Source organism: Vigna unguiculata, chromosome 1 (genome assembly GCF_004118075.2).
Source record: "Vigna unguiculata cultivar IT97K-499-35 chromosome 1, ASM411807v1, whole genome shotgun sequence".
NCBI lineage: Eukaryota > Viridiplantae > Streptophyta > Magnoliopsida > Fabales > Fabaceae > Vigna > Vigna unguiculata.
Window position 1 is genome coordinate 33565649 of NC_040279.1, and position 25657 is coordinate 33591305.

The 25657-nt window shown below is 32.9% G+C and overlaps 5 protein-coding genes across 5 annotated transcripts; 1 reads left to right on the top strand and 4 right to left on the bottom strand.

Moving 5' to 3' along the window:
* The first annotated feature begins 561 nt into the window (after positions 1–561).
* Positions 562–2510, top strand: LOC114190866 (protein MAIN-LIKE 1-like). The gene is made up of 5 exons (XM_028079931.1): positions 562–849; positions 926–1433; positions 1523–1582; positions 1670–2256; positions 2328–2510. Exons 1-5 carry the CDS (start codon positions 562–564, stop codon positions 2508–2510), a joined length of 1626 nt encoding a protein of 541 aa, XP_027935732.1.
* A 213-nt stretch (positions 2511–2723) lies between these two features.
* On the bottom strand, positions 2724–4685 carry LOC114190874. Its single transcript, XM_028079941.1, has 5 exons — positions 4309–4685; positions 4104–4234; positions 3260–4053; positions 2980–3171; positions 2724–2888 (listed from the first exon to the last, which is right to left on the bottom strand). Exons 1-5 carry the CDS (start codon positions 4683–4685, stop codon positions 2724–2726), a joined length of 1659 nt encoding a protein of 552 aa, XP_027935742.1.
* Positions 4686–9683: 4998 nt separating this feature from the next.
* Positions 9684–10471, bottom strand: LOC114166950 (zinc finger protein ZAT11-like). Its single transcript, XM_028051865.1, has one exon. It carries the CDS (start codon positions 10374–10376, stop codon positions 9864–9866), a length of 513 nt encoding a protein of 170 aa, XP_027907666.1. The 5' UTR covers positions 10377–10471; the 3' UTR covers positions 9684–9863.
* Positions 10472–15250: 4779 nt separating this feature from the next.
* LOC114167024 (zinc finger protein ZAT11-like) lies at positions 15251–15972 on the bottom strand. The gene has a single exon (XM_028051967.1). It carries the CDS (start codon positions 15862–15864, stop codon positions 15397–15399), a length of 468 nt encoding a protein of 155 aa, XP_027907768.1. The 5' UTR covers positions 15865–15972; the 3' UTR covers positions 15251–15396.
* A 2021-nt stretch (positions 15973–17993) lies between these two features.
* Positions 17994–24566, bottom strand: LOC114192265 (diaminopimelate epimerase, chloroplastic). Its single transcript, XM_028081931.1, has 9 exons — positions 24174–24566; positions 23932–24099; positions 23509–23579; positions 23170–23227; positions 22812–22991; positions 22344–22428; positions 21836–21895; positions 21646–21719; positions 17994–18477 (listed from the first exon to the last, which is right to left on the bottom strand). The coding sequence occupies exons 1-9, from the start codon at positions 24438–24440 to the stop codon at positions 18361–18363; spliced, it is 1080 nt and encodes a 359-aa protein (XP_027937732.1). The 5' UTR covers positions 24441–24566; the 3' UTR covers positions 17994–18360.
* Between the last annotated feature and the right edge of the window lie 1091 nt (positions 24567–25657).

Here is a 25657-nt window from a genome sequence, read left to right on the forward strand (position 1 = left end):
TGGTGTGCGTTGGAGAGGAAGGGTTGTGGTGTTTTTATTTTTTTTAAGGAAACGGATTGTGGAATCCGTTTCCCCATTTTTCAATTTTTTTTTTCAAAACGGATTCTGGAATCCGTGTTTATTTTATTTTATTTTTTTTGGAAACAGATTGTGGAATTCGTTTCCCGTTTTATTTTTTTTTTAGGAAAGGGATTGTGGAATCCGTTTCCCTTTTTTTTTTTTTGAAACGGATTGTGTAATCCGTTTCACTTTTTTTTTTTAGAAAACGGATTTTGGAATCCGTTTCTTTATTTTTATTTTTTTTTGAAACGGATTGTGTAATCCGTTTCACGTTTAAATTTTTTTTTTCAAAACAGAATGTGGGATCCGTTTCCCTTTTATTTTTTTATTTTTCAAAATCCGTTTCTGTTTTTTTTTGGATGCGTTTAATGTTTTTTATTTAAATTCGTTTGATGAAATTGAACGTGCACTTGTGTTTGTATGAGGAAAAAGAAAAGGAAAGATGAGTGGGAGTATTTATTCTTTTTTATTTATTAATTTGTATTTTATTTTATTATAGATATGGTTAGGACCAGAGGAAATATATCTAGACGTGGTTCAAATGATGCACCCGAGAGTTCCAGACAGGGTGCTGCACGAAAGAGACCGACAGCATCGACTCGTAGAAGGGGTCAGCATGAGGCTAATGTTGTTGAGGATGACATTGTTGAGAATGAGGTTCCTGACGTTCCTCGGGAGGACGAGCAGGTCATTGATAACGATGGTGGAGGATTTCCTGGTGGGCCGTATGATACATCTTTATTGACGCAGTACCAGGATCATGTTGCACGCATGATATGGGATGGTCAGGTCAGTAAGAAGTTTTTATATAGGTTTTATTTTGTTGTTGTTAAGTATTTTTATTGTTGTTTGTTTCTTCTGGTAGGATCGAGATGTGAAAGTGGTCTCCCATATTAAAAAAGTTAAGAAATTAGGACGTCCTCACCCTGCTATTGCACATTTTGTGTTAGCTTCTGGATTATCGCCTTTGTGCGATATTTTATATGAATATATCGATCTTGGGTTAGTATTGGGTTTCGTGGAGAGATGGCATCCCGAGACTAATACTTTTCATTTACCCATTGGGGAGATGACCATCACTTTGGATGACGTATGGTCACTTCTCCATCTTTCCATCAGTGGAAACTTTTGCTCCACTGAAAATCTGGAATATGAAGATTCTGTTCAGATTTTGACGACACTTCTTGGTGTTGACCGGGCCATGGCATGTGTGGAGCTGAATCAAAGTCGGGGTGCACAGGTCCGACTGAGCTGGTTGAGAGACTTGTATCACAGCTGTTGTGAAAACGAGCTATGGGAGTTTGCTGCACGTGCATATCTTTTGCACCTTGTAGGGTGCACGATATTTGCTAACAAAAGCGCCACCTATGTTCGTACACATTATCTCGAGCTATTTAGAGATCTCTCCACATGTCGTACATATGGTTGGGGAGTTGCTGCTCTTGTCCACTTATATGAGCAGCTAGGAGATGCCAGCTTTGCAAATACAAAGCAATTAGCTGGATATCTACCTCTTCTGCAGGTACCCATTTATATAACATTTTATTCTTTATTTGACTTGTTTTTAGTTTTATATGACAATGGTTAAATGAAATATTATTTGATACAGGCTTGGATATACGAGCACTTCCCTACATTGGGAAGGAAGCAAGTACGGGATACATATGTGGAGACGAACCCCGTGCTCTACGTTATGTCACTGGACGCGCCATTTCCGCTATAGCTGATGTTAGAGTCCAGTTGGATGGCTTGACATATGATGGGATGATTTGGAACCCATATGTAGCACACAGAGCTGCTCGACAACTGGTAACACATGGCATGTTTTCTGGCTTCCTGAGGGTTGGGACCGTCGTACAACGTCATTTGCCGGAGCGTGTGTTGCGACAATTTGGCTTCATCCAGCCTATTCCACGACCGCCTAGTTCGGTTCCCATGATGGACTTTGAGGCTATTGATGATCGGTGGAAAAAGCACGAGCAGTTTGTTGTACATCAAGTGGTCCAAGCACCAGCTCCTTTTTCATGTTCGGATGGATATTTGCAGTGGTTTAGGAGAGTCTCCCATCCATACATTTTACGTGGAGCTGAGGCCGACCGACCTAGCCTTGTGCTTGTGCCCCGACTTCGTCGGAATTTGCCAGATGACATAACAGTTCAGAGGACGTCACCGTCATCATCTTCCAGTGGTTTATTGGTATGTACACATTTAGTTGTTCATATTATTAGTAACTATTAATATTTGACATTAACTTGTTATTATCACAGGGTCTCGTGAAACGCATTGTAGGTGGTCTTCAGCGGATGATAGACTGTAGAGATGTTACTGAGGGCACAGTTGCCTGGGATCGCACTCATGAGTTATTGCAGATGGCTCAAGATGGAGTTGAAGAGGAAGAGACTAGAGGAGGACGTAGAGTTCGAGGTCGACGACCATCTACGTCTGGATAGTCGATTTATTTGTATTTGATGTTAGAATTGACATTTGTATTGGATTTTATGTTAAGATATTTCATCTATATATGGTATTTTATATTAAGTTATTTAATGTTAGCAATGAGGCCAAAATATATCCGTCCCTTGGCCAAAGGAGTTAGAATTTTATATATTGGTAAAATAATTACAAACTACAACAGTGAAATACTTAAATACAATCAACAAATATCAGTCTTCCATGAGATCTACATAACTACGATCCACTATGTGTAAATCTAGGAATGCTTGCATCCTATCTCTATAAAATGATGCCCACCCTTTTGCCTTTGGGTAACAATTGCTAGATGATATGATATCCACTGTCGGTAATGGACAGCCTTCTTGTAGACGAACCTGTAAATACGCAATTAGTCAATAGAGAAATAAAGTTATTTATAAAAATATATATATATATATATATATATATATATATAAACATATATACCTGCACAAAATGAGAATTGTAAACATGTCCGATACAAATTAGTCGATGTTGACTTTGCGAAATAGGTGGGGATGTACGAAGTGGGAATATAGTCAAATTCTGAACTGATGACAAGCACACGAGGATTACATTATACCGATTAGCAATCGCATACCCCATGTCTGGTATAGTCATCCACTTGTCTCGATTAGCCTGTATATAATTAATTAGATTATAATAAAACAAAATCATAAAAAACTTGTAATACATAAATTTCAACACTGGTGTATAGAAGTTATACCCCTGATGGTGATTGAACTAGCAAAGACTTTCTCAGTTCTTCCAGACGATCATAGCCTCCAACTAACGTTGCATATTCATCTCGCCATTGACTAAGTTCTTTGTATAGATCATGTCTGATTAGAGGCCACGACTCCTCACCCATACCCAACAATGCAGCAATGCATCTATATCCACAATGACCGTCCGCCACAACATCGACAACATCGAGTATATAAGGATGAAAAACAGGATTGAACTGTTCTAGCATGGGTATTACTTTCTCTTCAATTACACGTTTGCTCTTCACCTTGTTTTCTGTTTTTGCAACACATGTGTCTTGTCTTGAGGACTCAATGAAGGCGTCCACATGCTCAAAATAGGAGGGATCACGTTTGGTTGACTTCTTTGATCTATGACTCTTAGCTGCACCTTTCGTCTTAACTTTACTCGGTGGTGGTAACATCGATGTCATGGAAGGGCTAACTATGTCAAGTAATTTATGTTTTATGGTCACTTTTCCTGCAATATCAACTTCTTTGAAAAGATTAAGCAGTAGATCAACCTCCCTCTGAATAGATAATTGCCCTTCAGATTGTGAAGACGAGACATTGGAGAAGCTCAACCTAGTCCACATGACATGAATTTCTTGGAGAGGAATAATCCCAGGATCATATCGTGCTAATTCACACGCACATGGTAGACCATAAGTTTGTCTGAGAATGCAGCCACAACGACTACTATCGAATCCAATCTTCTTTACTCTTTCCAACTCTGGAGCAAGGAGTTCTAAGGCACATCTAGAAATATTTCCCACTAATCTTCTATAACTCAATGCCTTGTAAGAGTCACTGATCAGATTTAACTTCTTTCAAAAGACGCCTTAATTTCGTTGTGTTGCAAGATAATAACGTTGTGAATTCCATCCCAACACGAACAAAGGTCTCCCATACTACTTCCAAGAACTTTCTTCAGACTCCAGTGAGCAGACTCAACCCTAGTACAATTTATACAAGGAAATCATATAAACCATTAATAAAAAATTTAATTAATAGCAAAATGCAAACATACCTGTTTGATGTTGTATTCCCCAAATGCATAACTTTGTTCGTCCATGCCTTCACAAAGAATTTCTTATAAGGAATGATCCACGAGTCGTTAACATATTCAAAGAATACAGGCCATGGCTGGCAAACAAGCTCAAGACGATGAACACACTCGTTGAACTTTAATTCATCTTCACAGTCCATGACATTCTCCCAGGCTTGCAATACAACATCCCATGCATCAACAGAATTTACTAACATTTTGCACTTTGCCTGCACATTTTTTTGAATGTGGAAACGACATAGAAGATGATAACACTGAGGGAACACCATGCCAACAACATTCATTAGAGCAAGATCCCTATCAGTTACAATGACTTGTGGACCACCCTCGGACGTCATAAATAGACCTCTTAGCCTTTCAAGAGCCCAAATGAAATTATTTTGCTTTTCACTAGATAAAAATGCAAAAGCGGCCGAGAAAGTTAATCCTGTTGAGGTCACACCAACAATCTCAAGTAATGGCAACCGATATTTGTTGGTTTTATAGGTACTATCCATTAAGAACACAATATTGAATGAATTTAACAACTTCACAGCATCAGGATGGGTCCAGAACAAATCGCTTACCACATCAGATTCATCAAGACATCTACTAAAATGGATGTAGTGATCACGTTCCAACATCAACATTAACTGTTGTAACTCAGTTCTTGAACCTCTTATTGAACGTTTGTACCTATATCTGCATTATACACTTGCTTCAGAGTTGTAACATTACAATCATCTTTTTCTTTCAAAGTGAGAAGTATATTTGCAGGTTTGACTTGACTTTTGGTCATATCAACAAGCAACGACTGTTCAGTAGACTTCAACCTACCCGCATAGGGGTGACCAACTAGAGTAGAAGAGACATCGTGATTATGGTAACCACATTTTACGTTCAACACCCATCCCTCCCCTTGAGAGATGGGTCTCCCTCTCAATCTAAAGGGACAATCACATTTTCTTGTCCCAGATAAACTCGGTTCTGCATCACACTTGTATTTTCTATATTTTCCACCTCTTTCACAACCTAATAATACATGGGTCTTTCTTCCTGGTTGTCCATTGTATTTATCCGATCTTAGAATAATAACGACAAACCCAAGATTATAAGCAACCCCTCTAACCCATTTAATTAAATCTTCACGTGTTGAGAAAATATCATCGGTTGTAAAATGAGATGTATAATCTTGTTCGCAGATATCATGAACAAAATCAGAAAACTCTGACATGAGACTACAATTTTGTTGAGAATCCGCTTGAGAATCCAAGAAACTCAAATAACTAAAATGATGATCTTCCATAATGAACTATAATAAAAAAAAATTTTAATAAGTAAATAACCATCTAAATGCATAAAGAATGCAACACGTATCACAGAAAACGAGTGAATGCAACACGTATCAAAAATTGAAAACTAATTGCATGTTGATATTCAAAAATTGAAAACTAATTGCATGTTGATATTCATTGCATAATTTACGTTAGAAAATTCACCAATCACACAGTATACATTCACTCACATTAAAAATTCACCAATAACACAATATACACACCAACACACAAAATCAAAGTATGAAACGGAATACTATGAAACGGAATAGCTATTCCGTTTCACATCTTTAAGACACGGATTATGTAATCCGTTTGGAAAAACAAAATTTTGGTTTCTATTTCATGTTCAAGTGTTTGGACTTCAAGTGTTTGGTGTGTTGGACAAAACATCCATACAAATAAGGAGCGGAAATTTCGAAATAAGTTATTCAATTCTACCATGATACATATGCAATGACACGAAAATCATAATTTTTATGAAACGGAATACAGAATCTGTTTCCCATACATTTTGAATTCCAAACAATCCCTTCAAACAAATTCCATTTACAAACTTATGGTGGTATGAAGGCTAACCTGGATTGACGGAAATACCACTTGGAGGAGCTAACACAGTTACTCAGAAGAACTTATCAACCTTCAATCACAATAATAATCACAATAATGCATACTCAGTGTGACAGAATAAACAAAACAATAATCAAATGCATACTCAGACAGAATAAACAAATCAGGATTACTTAAAAAAACATAAATCAAAGTCATACAATACAAACCTCTTCGAGGGACCACCACAGACAGAATGAACGAACGAAGACACGAGGGACCACTGCAGAGAATGAAGGACTGAAGAAGCACGAATGAGAGGGACCACTGCAGAGAATGAAGGACTGAAGAAGCACGAATGAAAATGATGGAGAACAGACAGAATATGAAATAGGAACGTATAGTAACGTTTTGGGGGTGCAGGGACGTTGACGCAGTAAATGAAATTTACTGCGTCCGTACCCACTTTCACCCATTCTCACAGATTATTAAATAAGGACAAAAACATAAATTTTGGGGATACAGGAGATTTCTTGGAGGTGCAGGGAGAAGGCAATGTCTTCTCCAACAACGTCTTTTTTAAAGAGGTCCAACATGCTTATTCAGAATAAAACAAGATGCATTAAATGAATGAGGTTATATTGAAGATAGTGTTGTATTGAACATGACAAATAATTGTAAAAATATCTTAAAAATTTTCTTACAAAACAGTATTATTCTTTTATCTTTTACTTCTTTTATTTGATTTTTTTTTCATTTATTTAAGAAATATATTTAATATTTTCTATTTTAAGAAAAAGAAATATATATAGTTTGTAATTATTTGGATTATTTGGAAGAATAAAAACTATAATTGTCATTATAATAATGAAATTAGAGATGTGATGTGATAAAGGTAGAAAAAAAGGATGAAGGTAGATTCTCATCTATATTATGCTGGTTTAATGATCTTATATTATGTCTTTCCACTAGTTAAGAAGCAAGTTATTGAAGACATTGAAAGAGATTGCATGAGCTTTTTTTATAGGTAAAAAAGGCCTAGTGTATATGGGCTTGTAAGCCCAATGTTTCACCAGGAGAGAAGAGAGAGAGAGAAAGAGTAGAGAAAAATTGATAAAATGCAAAAATTGAAAAAGTTCACAGATTAATTAGAATTCTCTCAAATATTATCAGTAATTTTCTTGTATCTCTAGAATCAGTAGAAACAAAATATTGTTTTCACTCTCTCCGACTACTTTTTTTATTGTCATATCTGATAATTTTAATTTTACCAATTTAGCTTTATCTCTTTCTTTAATTATTCTAACAACATAAATGTTAATGTTATGTTCCAGCTAAGAAGCTAATCCACCTTGAGTGCATTCAGATCAAAATTACATGTAACTGGTAGAAACTGTTGCTATAGCACTGTTCCCATGTAAGCTTAGCAGCCACCAACAGACAAAATAAAACATAAAAGGAAATTCAAGTAATTCGACAATGATTTTTTTATAAGAAAAATATTCTTTTACACCAAAAGCACAACTTACTTGAAAATCAGAATTATCGTAAAAAATGAACTTTTATATTTGTAAAAAAGTAATAAAAAATAGGTTTAATTATTTTTTGAGAACTTTATAAGGAGTCTTAATAAATCTTTATAATAAATCTTTATGAGAAATCTTTATGATTTATTGAGTACTGAGTACTTAATAAATTTATTTTTTTTCAATAAATTTAAAATTTTTAATTGAATCATGATTGATTTTTCTTTTGTTAATTAATGATGTAATGACTAACATAATTATTATTTTGTCATTTTATTTTATTTTGTCCTCATGTAATTTTATTATTTTATAACTTTATATATTTCATAAATTATAATTTTATAATTTATCATTTTATTATTACATCATCATATCACTAAATCGTCATACCGTCATATTATCATATCGTAATATTTTCGTATCGTCATTAATGGTGGATTTTTTTGGGGGCAGAGAGGAGCCCTGGCCCCCCAAAATTTAGAATTTTTTTTTGAGTTTTATATATATATATATATATATATATATAATATAAAAATATATTTAAAATTTATTAAATTTTTTAAATTGTAGGTAATATATATTAGAAATTAATAAAAAAAATTATTTCTTTTATTTAATCATAATATTTAATGTAAATACGTAATAAAATAAAATTAAATATAATAAAAAATAAAAATATTTAAGTTTAATTTATCTTTTGGTCATTGTTTTAATTTAAAAATAGACGTTAGGATTAAGTTAATTACACCAACAAAGTAAATTATCCATATAAAGAGTTTCAATTTTAATGAAGATCATTGATCTGTTTCAAGGGATTTAACGAAATTTATTGTAAAAGATCGAATTACATTAGTTTTTCAAAAATCGAGACCAAATTGAGATTAAAAAAAAATTGGAGGACCAACTTAACATTGTTAAACGAAAGCATGAATCAAAGGAGTAATTAAACCAAATATTTATTAACATAATCTTTACTTTCATTTTCATTGTCTTTTTAGTTTTTGACAAATTGTAATAATCTATCACACTTATATGTCTTCTTTTTGTTTTTAAAGAAAAAAAAAAAGTTAGACATAAATTCATTATGTTTCTCATTTATCATCTTCCTTACCCGTCTCTTGTCTTACTTGATAATGAAAACATTATTTTTTTTATTTCATGAGTTTTTTGTGTATTCATTTTTTTATGAATATAGAAAAAAATAATAATGAATATATTTTTTCTTTTAATAATTATGTGTCTTAATTTTTTATTAGATTATGATCAATTATTTTTTAGTATTATTTAAAAAATAGGTATATTGATAAAGAATGAAAGAATAAATTAATTGTTTAAGAGTGATGAAAAGGAAATTATTGACTAAAACAAGATGATTCTACCTCTTCAAATATTATATTTTGAAGTATTATACTAATGATTACATATTCGATTAGAGAAGTCATTTTTGAAGCATTATACTAATGATCGAATCTAATGATCTCAAAATTATATTACTTTAGTCCCTCCAACACTTTTAGCCCAGATCCACCTCTTATCGTCATATTATAATAATAGGATTAAAAGATTTACTATCACAGTATGAACATCAATTCTTGATAGTACGTAAGTTTGTTATTCCTCTATTTTATAAGCGTTTTTCTTTTGTTGAACTCATCTTACAACTACTGATTATGTTTTTGCCCTCATTTTCTAGGAACATCGATTCTCAAATGTGGTTAAGCTTTTTTTAACCAATTTTGAACTTGCCCCACAATTGTTTAGGTTTTCACCCCCTTCTCAAGAACCTTGACCATCAACATTAAGCAATATTTGATTGCTATTTTTACAGTTTTTTTTATCATTTCCGTAATTTTTTAAGTGTTTTTCTTTCACGAACTTGCCTTACAAATATTTGTCTTTCTTTCTCGCCTTTTTGACAAAATAAATGAAACAAAAATGTGGATAAATTCAACAAAATTACTGTTGCAGCTTTGTTTCATCTAATATTACAAATCACGTTAAAAAAATTTGAAAGAATGCATTACACGAATCCAAAAAATAACAAAAATAAAAATATGCTAACTTGTACAAATTCTGAAAAGAAGAAAACTAAATACAATGATTGCAAAAGAAAAAGAAGAGTAAAGAATCAGACTAGGGCAGCAGCATTGAGTGGCATTTTTCCAAACAATAACTTGAAGTCATTCTCCAACGGTGTTAGGTTCAAGTCCATGCACATACCCCTACTGCTATTTGATCTTTTCAAAACTGCTACTTCTGCAACAACATGTTTATTTGAAGAAAAATCTTCATTAATGGAAGAAGCTCTATGCCTTCTCATGTGCCCTCCAAGTGCTTGTCCCAATGAGAATTCTTGTCCACAAATGCTACACTCGTGCGTTTTGGGTTTCTTAATTCCCAAACTCAGAGCTATAGCGTGTGCTTTGAGTTCATCTCCCTCAAGTTTCGACCTTTTGTGGCTAGCCCTATGCCCACCCAATGCCTGAAAAGATGAGAACTTTCGGTTGCATGTCTTGCACTCAAATTCCACACCCTCAACATCTTTTCTTTCTAACTTCTTTTGTTGGGGGCATGACAGAAGCATTAGACAATTAGCCAAATCTATGCTTGAAAATCCCTCCATTTCTCTCTGTCTCTTCATATTGATGAGAGTGTGTGAAAGAAAAAAAAAAAGACCTTAGACTAATATGATGTGATCGGTGAGAAGATGAAAGAATATGAAAAAAGTTTTTTGTTGTGGGATTGGTGAGTAAAACATGGACATGGAGGTTTATATTTATAAAGCTCTTCCACACACACAAAAAAAAAAAAAAAAAGTCAAGGAATTTGACTGATTTAAATAAACTAATTACGAGGGCTTTCTTATATTAGTAGCAATCAGTGGTTGAAATTTAAGAAAAAGTGTGTACTTTAATAGTAACAGATCTAAGACTAGGTGGCGACTGGTCGTACTTTGAAGAGAAAATGACACAAATGCCCTTTTATTTTGAAATATTTCGTTGCGACATTGGCATAAGGGTTTGTCTCTTTGGGTATTTCCCAAAGAATGTGTGCTCATGAATCGAAAACCGCGTGTTGAGAGGTCGTGGATAGTGAGCTAGCTACCCTACAACAAGAACTGCAACTTTGTCCGTTGATTATTCTTTGAAACTCCTGAAATTTAATATAAAATATAAGAGGATAGGAACACCACGTTTTTATTGCTACATTTATAACTCAAAAGTCAAATTCATTAACCAAAAAGTACAATCAATAATATATATATATATATAATATGAATAATTTGGTTAAATGTGTTTTTATTCCTTAATTTTCGGTGAATTTTAAAATTAGTCTATTTTAAAGTTTTAGACCAATTTAGTCATTTTTCAAAATATGTGGATTTAGTCATTTTAATCAAATTTTGCTAAATTTATTTGACATTTCAAGCGTGTTTCATAATAATATTTGACTAACATTAAAGCAAAAATGTGTCAAATAGTATAAATAACTCAAATACAATTTTGAAATACATATGAAACATTAAATAAATCTAACAAAATTTTTGATTAAAATGACTAGATTCACGTATTTCGAAAGATGAATGACTAAATTGATTCAAAATTTTGAAATGAACTAATTTCAAAATTCACTAAAAGTTAAAGAATAAAAACATATTTAACCTGAATAATTTTATGGGTACTATTAGTTTGATATGGAATAAATTTTTATACCCATTTTATATTTATTATTTTATTTTGTTAATAAATATAAAAGTTGATTTTTTTTAATAACAAAAATAATTTTAAAAAATGAGTTGTCAAAGTATATCTAATGTAAAAAATATTTTCTTAATCTGATTTTGATTGTGTAAAGGTTGAAGATGGACTGCGTGCGTTGACATACACTGATTTGGTGTGCCACACAAAAAAAAAATGGGAATTTAAGAGAATGAATGGGGTAAGTTGCTTTTCCACGTGTATATTGCTTTGTCATGCTGCTATCACAATGTGGTAACACACTCATGAAAAAGAAAACAACGTTGAATTTAAAGAAAGCAACGAGATACATATATTTTTATTTTTTTGAAAATAAATATTAACAGGATAGTATTGACCATATGTTTCACTGCTTTTTTAATAAGGTGGTCAAACATTCAAAAAGCATAAACCACAATTTGTTGAACTTATACGACTCACCAATCTAATTCTAGAAAATATCCTGTACTTGATTATTTCATATGTCGTATACAATGGCGTAAAATTAATAATATTTGACAGAATAAAAATGAAAAAAAAATACAAACTTGAAATATATTATCCAATGAAAAGAAATCATTTTCCAAAGACTTTAAGTTGAGGTCCAAACACATCCTTGAAACATTTGCAAAATATGATGTTTGACCAAATTAACATTTCTCGTGCATAACTAATTTTTTCTTGTAATGAAAGTTAGAATCTGAATTGAATTTTTATATTTTGTTTTTCTAGTTGGATTCGGATAAAAAAGAAGAGAGGAAAAAAAGGTAAAAACAAAAATAATATTTACAATTTTTCATTAATACAAATGCGACTTAAAAGTCTGAAACTCGAGGACTTCGTTTCTTTGACTATTTTTTGTACTGAACCGGCTTTTGACTTTTTGAAAAGACAACTATGCCCATACTGCTCAAGTAATTGCTGACGTCAATTTCGACGACGCGGACATTTTCACTTCAAACAAACAAACGTGATTTGATATTTTGAAACTGAGAACAGATTAGAGTATCAACTACAACAAAATAATCAAATAAAAATTTTAATTTTATTATAAGTAGAATTCATGAATCTAAAGTCTTAAGTTTAAAATCCTCATAAAACAGATGCTTTTTTTTTCCTTTTTGGTTGCATAAATAAACACCTCATTAGCTATTTTATTTTAATTAATGATATAATTTTTTAAAATTATTTTTTAATTATATCGATGAAGGTGTGAATCATTTAATGATTATATTTATAATCATGATTTATAGGTTAAATTAAACTCGTTTAATTTAAAGGTTTTTAAAAATGATTGATACGTGATGTTTTTCTCATATTCAAAAGATATTTAATATTTTTATTAAGTAGTAAATTTAATAATGAAAGTCTAAATTGTTCCATTGACGACATAATTTCAGGGAATTCTTGTGAAAAGAAATAATAATGATTTTAATATTGGAAACAATGGCATCTGAAAGCATTCAAAAGAAAGCAGCTTCTGAACAACCAACTTTGTTCATGGTGATTACTATAAAATGTGTTGTTTATAAAAGAATATATATGATAAAATATGATTCAGAAGTGTGGTCTCTGTTCAAAATGTATGTGCTGTGGCCAAGTGTGCATGAATGGATTAAGAAAATTCAGTCACAAAAACAAAATTTTCTTTTATGTTTCACATTTGGTGGGTGCAGTGAAACAGTGCCTCTGCAGTTTTTTTAAATCCCTGTTCGTGTATATATATGGCAAGTCAAACTTCAAAAATGGAACAACTATCTTTTATTAGTTTGAATCAGTTTCAATTTTCAAAATATATTTATTCGATTCCAATAATATGATACAAAAACAATTTGGATCAACGGACTCCATGTTATTTAAATATGTAGAATTTTAATTATTTTGAGAAACGAGTATAATTTATCAAAAAATTCGTACATAATGTTATCAATTAATAACAGTAAACATTCAACAATAAGCTTAAAACTCTATGCGGAATAATTTGTCAGAGAAAATTTTCATATCGTTAATTTAACTCGATTTCATTAAGTTTATCAATCACAAATTTGTAATACTCTCCAACTAATTATTGTTAACTTTAATTAATTTAGTTTGGGTTAGTTTTAATTAGGACAGACGACACCCCCAAAACCAACTTTAATTCTCTAATTAATTAGGTGAATTCAAACTAATGATTACCCTAGTCTTCTGAGGGGTATCATGATTAGTAGATTAAAAAATATTAATGAAATTTAATATAAAGTTAATAATTAATTTAAGTGAGAATAAATTTTGCATAAATAAAAAGTACAATATATATACTATTTGTTGTACACAAAATCAATTGTTACCGTTTACTTTTTGGTCAATAAAGATATTCTCTATATATTCATATAATATAAAGGTTTTGAAATCATCAACCACAAATATTTTAAACATGACTTTGAAATTAATAATCTCATCACCATGTTGATAATAATCTATAATTATAAATTTAATTACTCAGATGGTATCTATTTTGATAGAGGTATGTCAATTTAGTAATTGACACTTTTTCAAAAGGTAAAATACAATTAACACATTTTAAAAAAGTGTACCAGATTAACACGCATCTATCAAAGTAGGTACTATTCGAATAATTAAATCATAATTATACTAATGTAAAAAATAGATATACTATATCGACATATTCAAATTAAATTCATGATTTTTGTTAGTTAGGAAAATTATGCATCCATGAATTTTGTCTGTCCAACTTTTAAGTTTAGTTTTGTGAGTCTTGCCTTCTTGATCTTGCTTTGTTGACTTTCTCAACCTTTTTGTCACCTTTTAGACCTTGTCGATCTAATTTCTGGGCCTTCTAAATTTTTGTACACTCATATTTCTCTTGGTCGAGAAATCAACCAACACTTAGCATAATTAAATAGGAATTAGACACAAAACAAAACTTAAACGATGATTAAGTTGTGATAAGCCCCTCCTTAATTATCTAAAAGGCAAAAGCCCAATAAAAAATACTATAAATAAATAAATACCCACAATATACTCTAACAACTCAAGATCGACCACAGCTTTAAAACCGACAATCAAAATGGAAAACTGAAATTAAAGACTAATGATCGAAAAAGAAATCACAACTCATTGATTCTGTGAGTTCATTCGATAGGACTTTTTTTATTATTTCTATAAATATAAAATTTAATTTTTTTTGTAATTAAAATATTTTTAAAAGTGAAATTATGTACAAAAACAATTTCCAAAAAAAATTACATAACTTTGTCCATCGCACTCCATAATCCAATTATGATCTATCAATATCTCAATATAAATCTAAGTATACTCATGTCTAATATTTATTAATAAAATATTTAATTTGTATGATGATAAATTTATAATTTTTTATGTTAATAACTTTAAAACATTAATTTTAATTTTAATTTTTACAACATTTAATATATTTAAAAGTTATTATATATTTTTTAATATACATATATTACGTAAAATATTTTATTATTTTTAAAATATCGACGACTATTTAAACATCCGATACATGATAGATATCTAATATTCCTACTATGTAGTTTTTCAAAAATATTTAATAAATAATTTACAACAAGGGCAGTGATGAAAAGGAAGAATCTGAAAATTGTATTCCTTTAGTATATGTAGCTGCAACAGACTCATGTGTTACACAGAAGGTTTTTATCTGTCAATGTTATGCAGCAAAAGTGCTTATCATTGGTTAGTTTGTTAGCTATCATTATCATTGTTACGTGTGTTGGACAATAGAAAAATCGTATGTGAGAAACAAATGTATATTAATAAAGAATGAATAGTCTCCAAGGAGCCTAAAAAATTCATCTACAAGAATAAACCGATGAATTTACAGAAAAAGATTGAAAGAATACATGTTAGAAAAAGCATGAGAAGGAAGATGATTAATCTCTACAGGTGTAACTCCAAGTCCAAGCACATAACCCTGGTGCTGTTGGATCTTTTGAGAACTGGGAATTTCGCAATAACTTGGTCGATAGAAGGAATAGGAACAAAGGCTTCGTTGGTGATCCCTCTGTGTTTTCTCATGTGTCCTCCCAGAGCCTGCCCCAGAGAGAATTCCTGGCCACAGATGGAACACTCGTGCATTTTGGGTTTGCTCCACAAGCTAAGACTTTTTCCCTGTTCTTTCAGTTCTTCCCCTTCAACTTTCTGCCTCTTGTGGCTTGCCCTGTGCCCTCCCAGTGCTTGAAAAGATGAGAACTTCCGGTTGCACGTCTTGCACTCAAATTCCAGAGATCCAAAACCTTTCTCTTCTGCCTTGTTACTTTCTTGGGGACAAGAGAACAGCATAAGACACTTTGCCAAATCTAAGCTCTCAGATCCTTCGCTACCACGTTGTCTCTTCAGCGCTACCATGTCGAATAAAATACGGAAAAGGTGTTGTGTGTCTCGAAAGAGTTTGTTATATGAAAGTATGAGATTATTTTTGAAGGCGGTGATGAGAAACTCTGGGACATGGTAAAGTATTTATAAGATTTGGGATTGGCAACCAACGAGTGAACCAAGTTAAGTTTTCAAACTAGAATAAAATCGACATGTTGGACTACGCTTTTGACTAGTTGTATTGTAATGACACAAACGCCATGGCGGTTACGTAGTTGCTTCGCGAATGTTGTTAAATTTGTCTTCTTTGGAATTTGAAGAGCGGAAATATGTGGTCCACGTGAGGCTTGTGCCCCACGCACAGTTCTACTTTTAAGTTTTAACTTCTCGGCCGCGTTAAGTAACGAGTGAACCGCCACGTCCCACAAAAGTTCCTCGAAACTTCGACCTGTCTTTTTCCTAACTAAACCGGAACATTCTCGGCAGTTTCTAGTGTAACGGAACTTAAACAAAAAGGGAAAGGAACTATTCCGAAAATAGATTCGGTTGAATGGTCGAAAAATCGTGTTTTTCTTTGTGTTCCCAACTAAGTTGGTAAAACCATCTGAAAGCTCGTACTATGTACGGTTTCACACGGGGATGTTTGAACTTGCAGCAGAATCCGGCATGTTGTGTGGGTAGTGAAACTTCATACCCAGTCAAATTTGGGCAGCAGATTAGTTTGTACTTTGCAACCATAGTTATCGCTCTAGCAAGTTAACAGGAAAAAAATAATACTTTATTCTCAGCTAATAGAAAATTTCATCCCTTGATTCATTCTCTATCTAGTTCTAAGTTTTTTTTTTTGGTGAACAATAGAGGCAGTTGGTAGGAATTTTCATCCAACTACCGTGAGTATGGATTCCGATGTGCGGTTTCATACTATTCCAACTACTTGTGGAGAAGGTTCAGTTCACATTTAACTAGAATAAGTTCTTAGGATTGGAATTTTGCTTTTTGCTTGCGGATTATTATATTATGTTTTTTCGCAGACATTCAACTTTTATTCTGATGAACCCGAACAAGATTGTTCATTCCCATTTCACGAGATGATGGAATGCTTGATCATCGTTTAATCTATTTACATTCGGGAAATAGTATTTTGAAAGGTTTATCTTGCTGTAATTTCGAGTATTACAAAAACGCATAACTTTGTCTTCTTTCAAATCGTTACACTCCAATACACTATATTTTTAAAGGTTTGCATTCTTTTGAAAAGGTTTATATACTGAAACACTTTTTATAATTTCGAAGTGAATAGTAAAAGCTGTGGGTCTTGTACGCAAAAACAAGATTGAGTCTTACTTAAACTTTGTATCCGTGGTCGCTTCAGACACCTGCCATCCTTGTTTTATTTAATAATAAAAAGTAAAGGACATTCGAAACAAAAACTAAAATAAAGATCACTTAAAAATTGAGTTCTTGCAAGAAATCTCTTTAAAAATATGCTAATACTACAGACAATTTAAAATTTCTAAGATCATGAATCTTAGAACTATAAAGATATTTTTCCATCTTAAAAATATGAATCATATAAAATTCCCGCATCTTGGCAAAACTAGTAACAAGGGGTAGAGGACATGATAATTTATTATTCATATGCTGCAAACATAAGCATTTGAAAGAACAAGACATTTGTCACACTCTCACCTTGATAACAACATTGTCGCTGATTTGACAAAAAAGTTAAATTATTACATCTAAAAAAAATTAGTATAGAAATCAACTTAAAAATAAAACTTAATAGTAAAATCCTTGAAGATGATCTAGAAGTGATATTTATTTGGATTGGAGAGAATTCCACATTTGACTTGTAATTTTACTTGTAGTATACACTCGCCTTCTACCTTTCTGAAGATGACGTGCGAGCATTCTGACGAAAAATAATCCTATTGGAAGCTTCCTCACGTCAAATTCTGTGGTTAGCTTATATAATACATTTAAAAGATATTTAACAAATTTAACTAAACGAAAAAGTTCCAATAATTATACTATGTTGATTGTATCCAACTTGAAAACATTTTTTTTTTTTTCTACTCAATGGAATTGGATATCCAAGTAGATTTTGAAACAAAATTAGGTATCGTTCACACTTTGAAAACATGACCTATTGCAACAGTTAATTGAAAACAGTGAGTATCTTTTTCTCACCATGTTACATTTAAGCTATATTATCAATAAGTATAATTTATCTATCAAACAGCTACACTACGAACATCATCCCAATCTCCAACAGACCTACCCTAGAAGCACAGCAAACTAACATGTTTTACAATCTTAAAACCTGCTATCATGAAAAGGCATTAAAATCCACACAAGCCAACGCACCGTTCACCTCTTTACTTCATCATCTTGACTCATTCAACCAAATGGGAGGGAAGAGATTAAATTCGTAACTAAAACATTCAGTAAAACAAAAAGTCCGTCCCACGAGGAAGAAAGATTATTCAGCAATTCCTAACTCATCCAAGTATTACAATGGGCAACATATCAAAGAGGCAAAGATCCATAATAAACTAAATCGGCTGAGCCTGTCATATACACATGATTATCTTCCTCCCTCCAATCAATCTGAAGAGGCCCTCCAGGTAGATCAACCGTGCATATCTGTATCAAATTCACAAATTAAAAAGATTATGGCAAAATCAACGCAGTTATTTCATGGGTGAGGAAGAACTTGCCTTTTAGGCTTGTATGTGAATTTAGTCTCTACAAATAAATAAAATATAATTCCCTCTAGAACTATCCATTAAGCCTCTATTTGGATGCTGTGAAAAAAATTTGGGGAATTGGAAGAGATAAAAAGAAATAAGTGGTAAATTGGTGTCAAATGAGATTGTTTTGTTGAAGTGAAATAGAAAGGAAAGAGAGGGGAAATGAATAGAATTATGTGTTTGATTGGGGAGGAAAGAAGGAAAGTGATAATTTGTGATGAATGACAATTTTGCATTTGTCTTTCATTTTTTTTTATAAATAAGACAATTGGATTTATGATTTATGACTTAGGAGTAATCCCAAAGGTGTTTCCAAAAAAAGTACGGATAACCAATTACGTGATTAATATACATAATCAATTATATCACACCACAATCAATTATCCTGCAAAGCCAAGGGCAAATGGCTAGACATGAAGGCACAAATATGGAAACTATCTCTGGAACCGTGCTTCTACTTCAAGGATTTCCATTTCTTTGCCAATTTCTCCAGGGAAATCCCGAAAGGACAAAATCATGCTTTACCCTATGGAAGACAAATCATTTTGGTTTGTGAATGTGTTATGCAAGTAACGGATTACTCAACTAAAAGCACGGGTAATGTGGTCAATTTCACCTAGCCAGATCCATTTCCTCCTCTTTCTCATGTAACTAGCAAGGAAAACATTACATGTGGGACATCCATGTATTTCATCACAAATCATCCCAACTCACTTCGTCCAAATTCACCACTTTCCACACTAATCCATCCTTTCCTCCTCCCTTTCAACCCCAAACAAACAGTGTAAATGCTGACCCCTTTTTTTGCAACTAGACACTGTTATTGTACATTAAATACAGATGTGTTGGGAATTCATTCGACAACACTTGACAATTTTTTTATTATGGCAAAGGACAGGCGTGGTAGCTTCAGACCCAATTACTAACGTATATGTAGAAGGAATAAGAATGGCCTAAAGAAACAATTGAGTCAGGCTACATTAGTTAGTTCTTAAGAGACAGTTCGAGTTTACCTTAAAAAAGTAAAGCGGTCCGAATTTAGGAACTGAAAAATTGTTAGGTTGAGTGGGTCACACGCTCAACAAAAGTTTCCACCACCTTTCCAGAGACGTGTACCAGATAAACTAATTTCTGCAAGGGGAGCTGCCAGCAAGGCAAACTTGCTACCAAGTTTAAGGGATGGGACAAAAATTAAGAAATTCAGTTGGAGACTTGAGTTGATGGTATGGTAATTTCTTCACCAGTTCAACTTAAATATATATTTATGGTATAGCCTCAACTTCTTTGTAGATTTTCTTTTGGTGCACCAACCAATGGTTATTCCATATTGCTACTGGAAGCTTCAATGCATTCATTTGAATCTATCATTTCTGTTAATGTTATACTTCACAAAGCTATATGATGGAAAGTGTTTCATGAGAAACACTCAGAGTGAGGGTGATATCTTCAATATCCAAGTTGGAGCTGACACCAGAAGCTAACTTTCAATCTGTTCCTGTTCTTTAATATTCATTCCTTTTCAATATTGTAACTGAAATAGATATTATTCTTTTTCCAAGTAAACTGGCAGCCATATAGGATGATTGTACGTAAGGTTTATCTCAGACAAAAGGCCTTGAGGAGGTTTGTGATCTTGATCATAGCAGAACTGAACGTCATGGGGCACCAACCATAAGTGGCTTGTCAATTGTTGAATGGGGACCACAACATGGCCATTGTCGATTGGTGATATGCCAACTTCCTGCCTATCCATGTTAAGTGCAGGAGGAGAGATGGTATGAGTTTGAGTAAGGACATCTGGAAGATTTAGGAGACAATTTCACTGCTAATCGCCTACACATCCTGACATCTCAGAAATACACTAGAGGTTCAACATCTGAAGCTACATGATTAGACGCCTTGCCACCTTTGCCAGAAAACCTTTATGCACCACTATCATCAATAACTGAGAACCTTAAGCAAGCTGAATTTTGATACTGAAAACCTTGCCGCACTAGAAAGCTGTGAGGAAGATGGTGGTGATGGGTAAAGGATAGTAGTAAAGAGCATAGTGCCTAATCGGTAGTAGCAAAGGGAAGTGGCCACGCCAAAAAATAAGAGCATATAGCACAACCTCTATTCTAATATAATACACACAGGTATATTAAAAAAAATAATTAACAGTACGTATATATATAACAATAGAGCAAAAAACTACAAAATTGGGCACTAGTCATCATTAATAATACAACTCATGATATTAAATACCCAAACAAAATATAAACTGGATAGAAATAGTAGTCAAGGGAACAAAGGACTAAGCCTCTAAAGCCCAAAGAAACTAAAGTATAAGATAATAAAAAACACATAATATTCTAATAGGAACCTTCATTCTCTTCAAGATTCATCTCACTGTCGTAGTCAAGAATACAAAAAAACAAATGAAGTCGAGGGAAAAAAACAGTTTTTGGCTGCTGCCAGCAAGAAAGAAAAGAAAGGAAAATGAGAACAAAGGAACACAAAGAGAAAAAGAGTATAGGCAGCAGTGGAAAGGAAAATACAAAGCATATAAAAGAGGGAAATCAGAATTCAGAGAAAAGATGACAAAAACTTCAAAGGAAAAGAAAAAGGGACCTAAAAAAACAAGAGGTTGCCGTCAACAGAGTGGTCTGGCTGCCAGAAAAGGTTGCCTTTGTCAGAGAAGAACAAAGGTCACCAGACAAGAAGAATTGTCTGTGGGTTCAAGAGAGAAGGGTGAACAAGGTTAGGGAAGAAATAGAAGAGCTTCTCTTCAAAGGCTAACCTAAACAACATTAAAATCCTAAAATACCCTCTCTAATAATTAAAGATTGAGATTATTTGGGGGCTCAAATGTGCACAGCCACCCTGTTACACCACTATTATGACTCAAACAGCAACACAGAAATGCAGCACAACAGCATTTGCACAATACCAGACTGGAACACCACCATGTTCCATTGCTATACAGCCACTTCGGCCTTATTGACTCCTTCAATTATGAAATTTTTTTAATGAAAAATAAATAGTTTTCATATTGTTACAATTATAGTAGCAAGCTTACCCTCTCAGCATGACCCTCAAGAACGGCTGCAACAACAGTAGCACAAGCTCCAGTTCCACAGGCTAGGGTTGCTCCTGCACGACAAAACATGAACTCATAAAATTTTGAGGCCCCTAGTTCTTACCCTGACAATTGTACAAACAATGGTAATACTAATCTGATACAATATGGCTATTTAGAATATTCTAACCTGCGCCCCGCTCCCAAACACGCATTTTCAGGTGAGACTTAGACAATACTTGCACAAACTCTGCACATTAAATAAGAAATCATATAATTAGTGAGATATACGACAAATGTATTGGTGTGATGATATTTAATTTGAGTCATGCATAAGGAATCAAAACAGCAAGGGAGAAATATGCTGAAAAATAAAGCAAGATATAATTGCAAAATATTATATGCTGTACAAAATGTCCCCAACCTAAGCTACTAATACAGTCCGACCAAGTCCTGGAAAAAACACCAACAATATCATGATACCAAACATTAAAGCAAGAACAATTGAATGTCACTAAATCAGTAACCACCATCTGCCAAACTGTGCATTTAGCCTACCATCAAAGCTATATTGCTCAAGGAAGAAAAATAAATAAAAAACCCCAACTGGAAGAAATTAAAAAAAAAAAAGTGCTGGGGTCAGCATAGGTAAGAAAGTTAACAAGCATAGTCCAATCATAGAAATAGAAAAATCTTGCCTGTGTTAGTTCGTGCTGGGAACACCTCATGATGTTCGAATTTGGGGCCAATTTCTGCTAGCTTCAATTCATCAACAAGCAAATTCTGTTGCAACAAGGATTAAAAGAAACATGGTATAAGCAGCAAAGGCAGAAAAATATTAATCTATGTAAAGCTGTGGCACAATAGATGAAAGTTGACATCTTAACTTTCAAGATGCTATCAAAAAATATTTATTGACCTTAAAAATTATATTTCAAAGGAGCTATGTTTCTTTTTATACAATTGGTTCCAAATTCAATTGTATGCAAGAATATCCATTCATTTGTATATATATAACATCATTTTATCGATCCCATAGATTAATGTCTTGTCTTCCTACTATTCCACAATATTCATACTTTTGAATAGATCTAGTATGCACTGTGTAATACATTATAAAAGGAAATCATACGTATGAAATATCTACTGTATATCAAAATAAAAACCTGGCTTCCTTCTCTACTGAAAGTTACACAGTGTGGATTTCCCATGCTAACACAGGTCACATGCCATATAACTCCATCCACGACAAGCTCTGATTTAACAACAGCATCATCCTTGTTTGCAGGTAATTTAGTAGGCACATCTGAGGCTTTAAGAACCGGTTCCCCCATGTCAACTCTTACCTGAAACAGTTAGTATTCTCTATCAATCTTGAGAAAGAGAACCAATATCAGATAAGAGACAAGAATATTCTTCCTAACGTTTAACCAATTAAGGCATCTTAGGATCTGCATGAGCCAATGCCTTAAAACAATATCACATATCAATAAGTAAATTGCAAATATTTGCAACATAACGTACATTTCCATCATCTAAGACTTCAGGTATAATAAGACCAGCACCAGTATGAACGGTAAAACTGCAAAGTAAGAAAATACATTATTACTGTCAGATGAAATTTCATTAAGCCCATTAATCCATAACTATATAATGATAATGACCGAGGTGGCAGCTAAACCATCATAAAAATAATCATCATCATCAAATTTATTAAATTAATTTTCAATATTATCTGACAAAAAAAAAAACCCAGAAGAACACGGTCTCACAACTCACAAGACAAAAAAAGTCAGACGCTGAAGCGACAGAAAAGAGCAATTAGGAAACATAACAGAAAAGTTATAGAAAGAACAACCGTACCTATGGCTTCCTTGTAAATTCTCAAGCTGAGAAACAAATTTGGCAAAGCATCGCACTCCATTGCCACACATCTATGGATATGAGCGTCACTCAGATTAGTGACAGCAAACTTGTCAGTGATAAAAAGGCTAAGATTCTATAATTTTCTAAGTTTGTGAGTAATAAATTTCTACATAATTATCTACATGGAAAAAAAAAACAAAGTAAAATGGATTGGTTAACTCTGCTAAGTTAAAATCAACTTAAGTACTTTTTTAAGCATTTCACTTTTTGGAAAAGTTAAATGAGAATGCTTCTAAGTTGATTATAAATTATGAGAAAAATTCAATGTATTTAACTTTCTTATTTTCTACTGCAATTCAATTCAGGCCAAACCCCATCAAACAAAAGCAGACACGAACTAGGCTTGGTAAAAAGAATTACCTCAGGCTCACTACCATCAGAGTTAAAAATTCTCATGGTATAATCAGTGCCATTGATGCCAGGCAATACAAAGATAACTCCGTCAGCTCCAACGCCGAAGTTCCGATCACACAGTTGCACCGCTTTCTCTGCAGTGACCCTGGGCTCGGTCGAGTCTCTATTGTCAATCTATTCAAAACGACGCGTCAAAAACCAAACCGTTATTAATTTGATAAAGGGAAAGCGAAGGGGAATGGACTCACCAAAATGAAGTCGTTTCCGAGGCCGTGGTACTTGGCGAAATGGAGAAAGCCGGTTTGTAGGCGGTTGAGGAAGGAAGCGGAGGGGCTTTTGACGGGGGCGTCGGTGCTCATGGAGGAGGCGACAAGGCGGGAATTAGGGTATTTGAAAGTGCGTCGCGGTATGGGCAAAGTGGATCGGGGAGAGTGGGGGAAGAGATTATTGAGGGAGGCGAGAGTGCGGCGCGTGGGGGATGTGAGAGGAACGGAAATGGTGGCTGTTATGGCCATTCTGCAGCTTCGAATGGCGGTGGATACTTCAATCTGCCACTGTCACCGTCTGGGTTTGACTCTATCGCACACAGTGAAGCGTTAAGGGCTTCCGTTCCGGTACACAATCTCGGCCGTTAAATAGTTGGGTTGATGTGCTTTTTCTTTCTCAGATTTTGCTGGTTCATGGGAAGAAAATTTACTTAAAAAATAAGGGTTAATTATGATATTACTTTCTAAAGTTTAGTTAAAAATTGAAATTAGTTTCTTGTCAAAATTTTGATAAATTTTAATTTTAAATTTTAAGAATGAATGAGTATAGTGTTTTTAATATGTTAATTTCTTTTAACATGTGAAATGTGTTTTATATTAATATTGGAGTTGTTTATGTGACACATTTTCGACTTAATATTAAATACGTTCGAAACCTAACAAAAAATTAACAAAATTAGATTAAAAGGACTATATTCATTTATTTTTAAAATTTAGGGACCAAAATCTATCAAAATTTTGATCAGAAACAAATTCTAATTTTAGGTCAAAGTTTAAGGACTAAATACATACTTAATCTAAAAATTAATTGTTAAAATTTGTGATAAGTAAAATATATAAAAAAAATAGAGGAACTTATAGTTTATGATTATATTTTTAACTATCGTTTTTAATTTGATCAATATTACTATAATTTAATAATCTATAAAGTATACCTCCGTTATTGGAGAGGGACTTGTGGCATGTTTCTTCAAGTTCAAGAACGAAATATATTTAATTGATTTAGATTAACTTAAATGTTGATATTGATATTATTTGTCAAATTTCTAAAAAATTTATTTAACATTTGTAATTATCGGAGCATGATTTATAGCAAGTTTAGTTTATAGTTTAGAATTTCTAAATAGAATCTATGTTTAACACATTTAAGGTTTATCATTAGATGAAAAATAAATAAATAAATAAACCATCTAAACTTTTATGTTAATGTAATAACTAATTGGTATAAGGATACAAGTCCAAATTCACAACCACAAAGAAACAAAAAAAAAGACAGTAAAAAGAGTGATGATGCGTGTATAGTAAGTATACTTTTGTGTCATGAAATGAATACTATAAAGTCACCACCAAACCCAAATACGTAAAACAAGGCACGTACACAATTAATCTGGCACTATCTATTCCCCACTTGACACAAGTGTTTAGCCTCATTTGGCATTTTATGGCCAAATTTAACGTGATGACAA

Excerpts from the sequence above, each read along its gene's own strand:
- LOC114190866 (XM_028079931.1), top strand. The coding sequence starts at position 562 with ATGGTTAGGACCAGAGGAAATATATCTAGACGTGGTTCAAATGATGCA. Across the intron at positions 1,434-1,522 it reads CAAAAGCGCCACCTATGTTC|CTAGGAGATGCCAGCTTTGC; the intron begins GTACACATTATC and ends TTATATGAGCAG. Across the intron at positions 1,583-1,669 it reads GATATCTACCTCTTCTGCAG|GCTTGGATATACGAGCACTT; the intron begins GTACCCATTTAT and ends TATTTGATACAG.
- LOC114190874 (XM_028079941.1), bottom strand. The coding sequence starts at position 4,685 with ATGACGTCCGAGGGTGGTCCACAAGTCATTGTAACTGATAGGGATCTT. Across the intron at positions 4,235-4,308 it reads GGGAATACAACATCAAACAG|GGTTGAGTCTGCTCACTGGA; the intron begins GTATGTTTGCAT and ends AAATTGTACTAG. Across the intron at positions 3,172-3,259 it reads TAGTTCAATCACCATCAGGG|GCTAATCGAGACAAGTGGAT; the intron begins GTATAACTTCTA and ends AATTATATACAG.
- LOC114166950 (XM_028051865.1), bottom strand. The coding sequence starts at position 10,376 with ATGAAGAGACAGAGAGAAATGGAGGGATTTTCAAGCATAGATTTGGCT.
- LOC114167024 (XM_028051967.1), bottom strand. The coding sequence starts at position 15,864 with ATGGTAGCGCTGAAGAGACAACGTGGTAGCGAAGGATCTGAGAGCTTA.
- LOC114192265 (XM_028081931.1), bottom strand. The coding sequence starts at position 24,440 with ATGGCCATAACAGCCACCATTTCCGTTCCTCTCACATCCCCCACGCGC. Across the intron at positions 24,100-24,173 it reads TCGGAAACGACTTCATTTTG|ATTGACAATAGAGACTCGAC; the intron begins GTGAGTCCATTC and ends CGTTTTGAATAG. Across the intron at positions 23,228-23,508 it reads AATTTACAAGGAAGCCATAG|TTTTACCGTTCATACTGGTG; the intron begins GTACGGTTGTTC and ends CTTACTTTGCAG.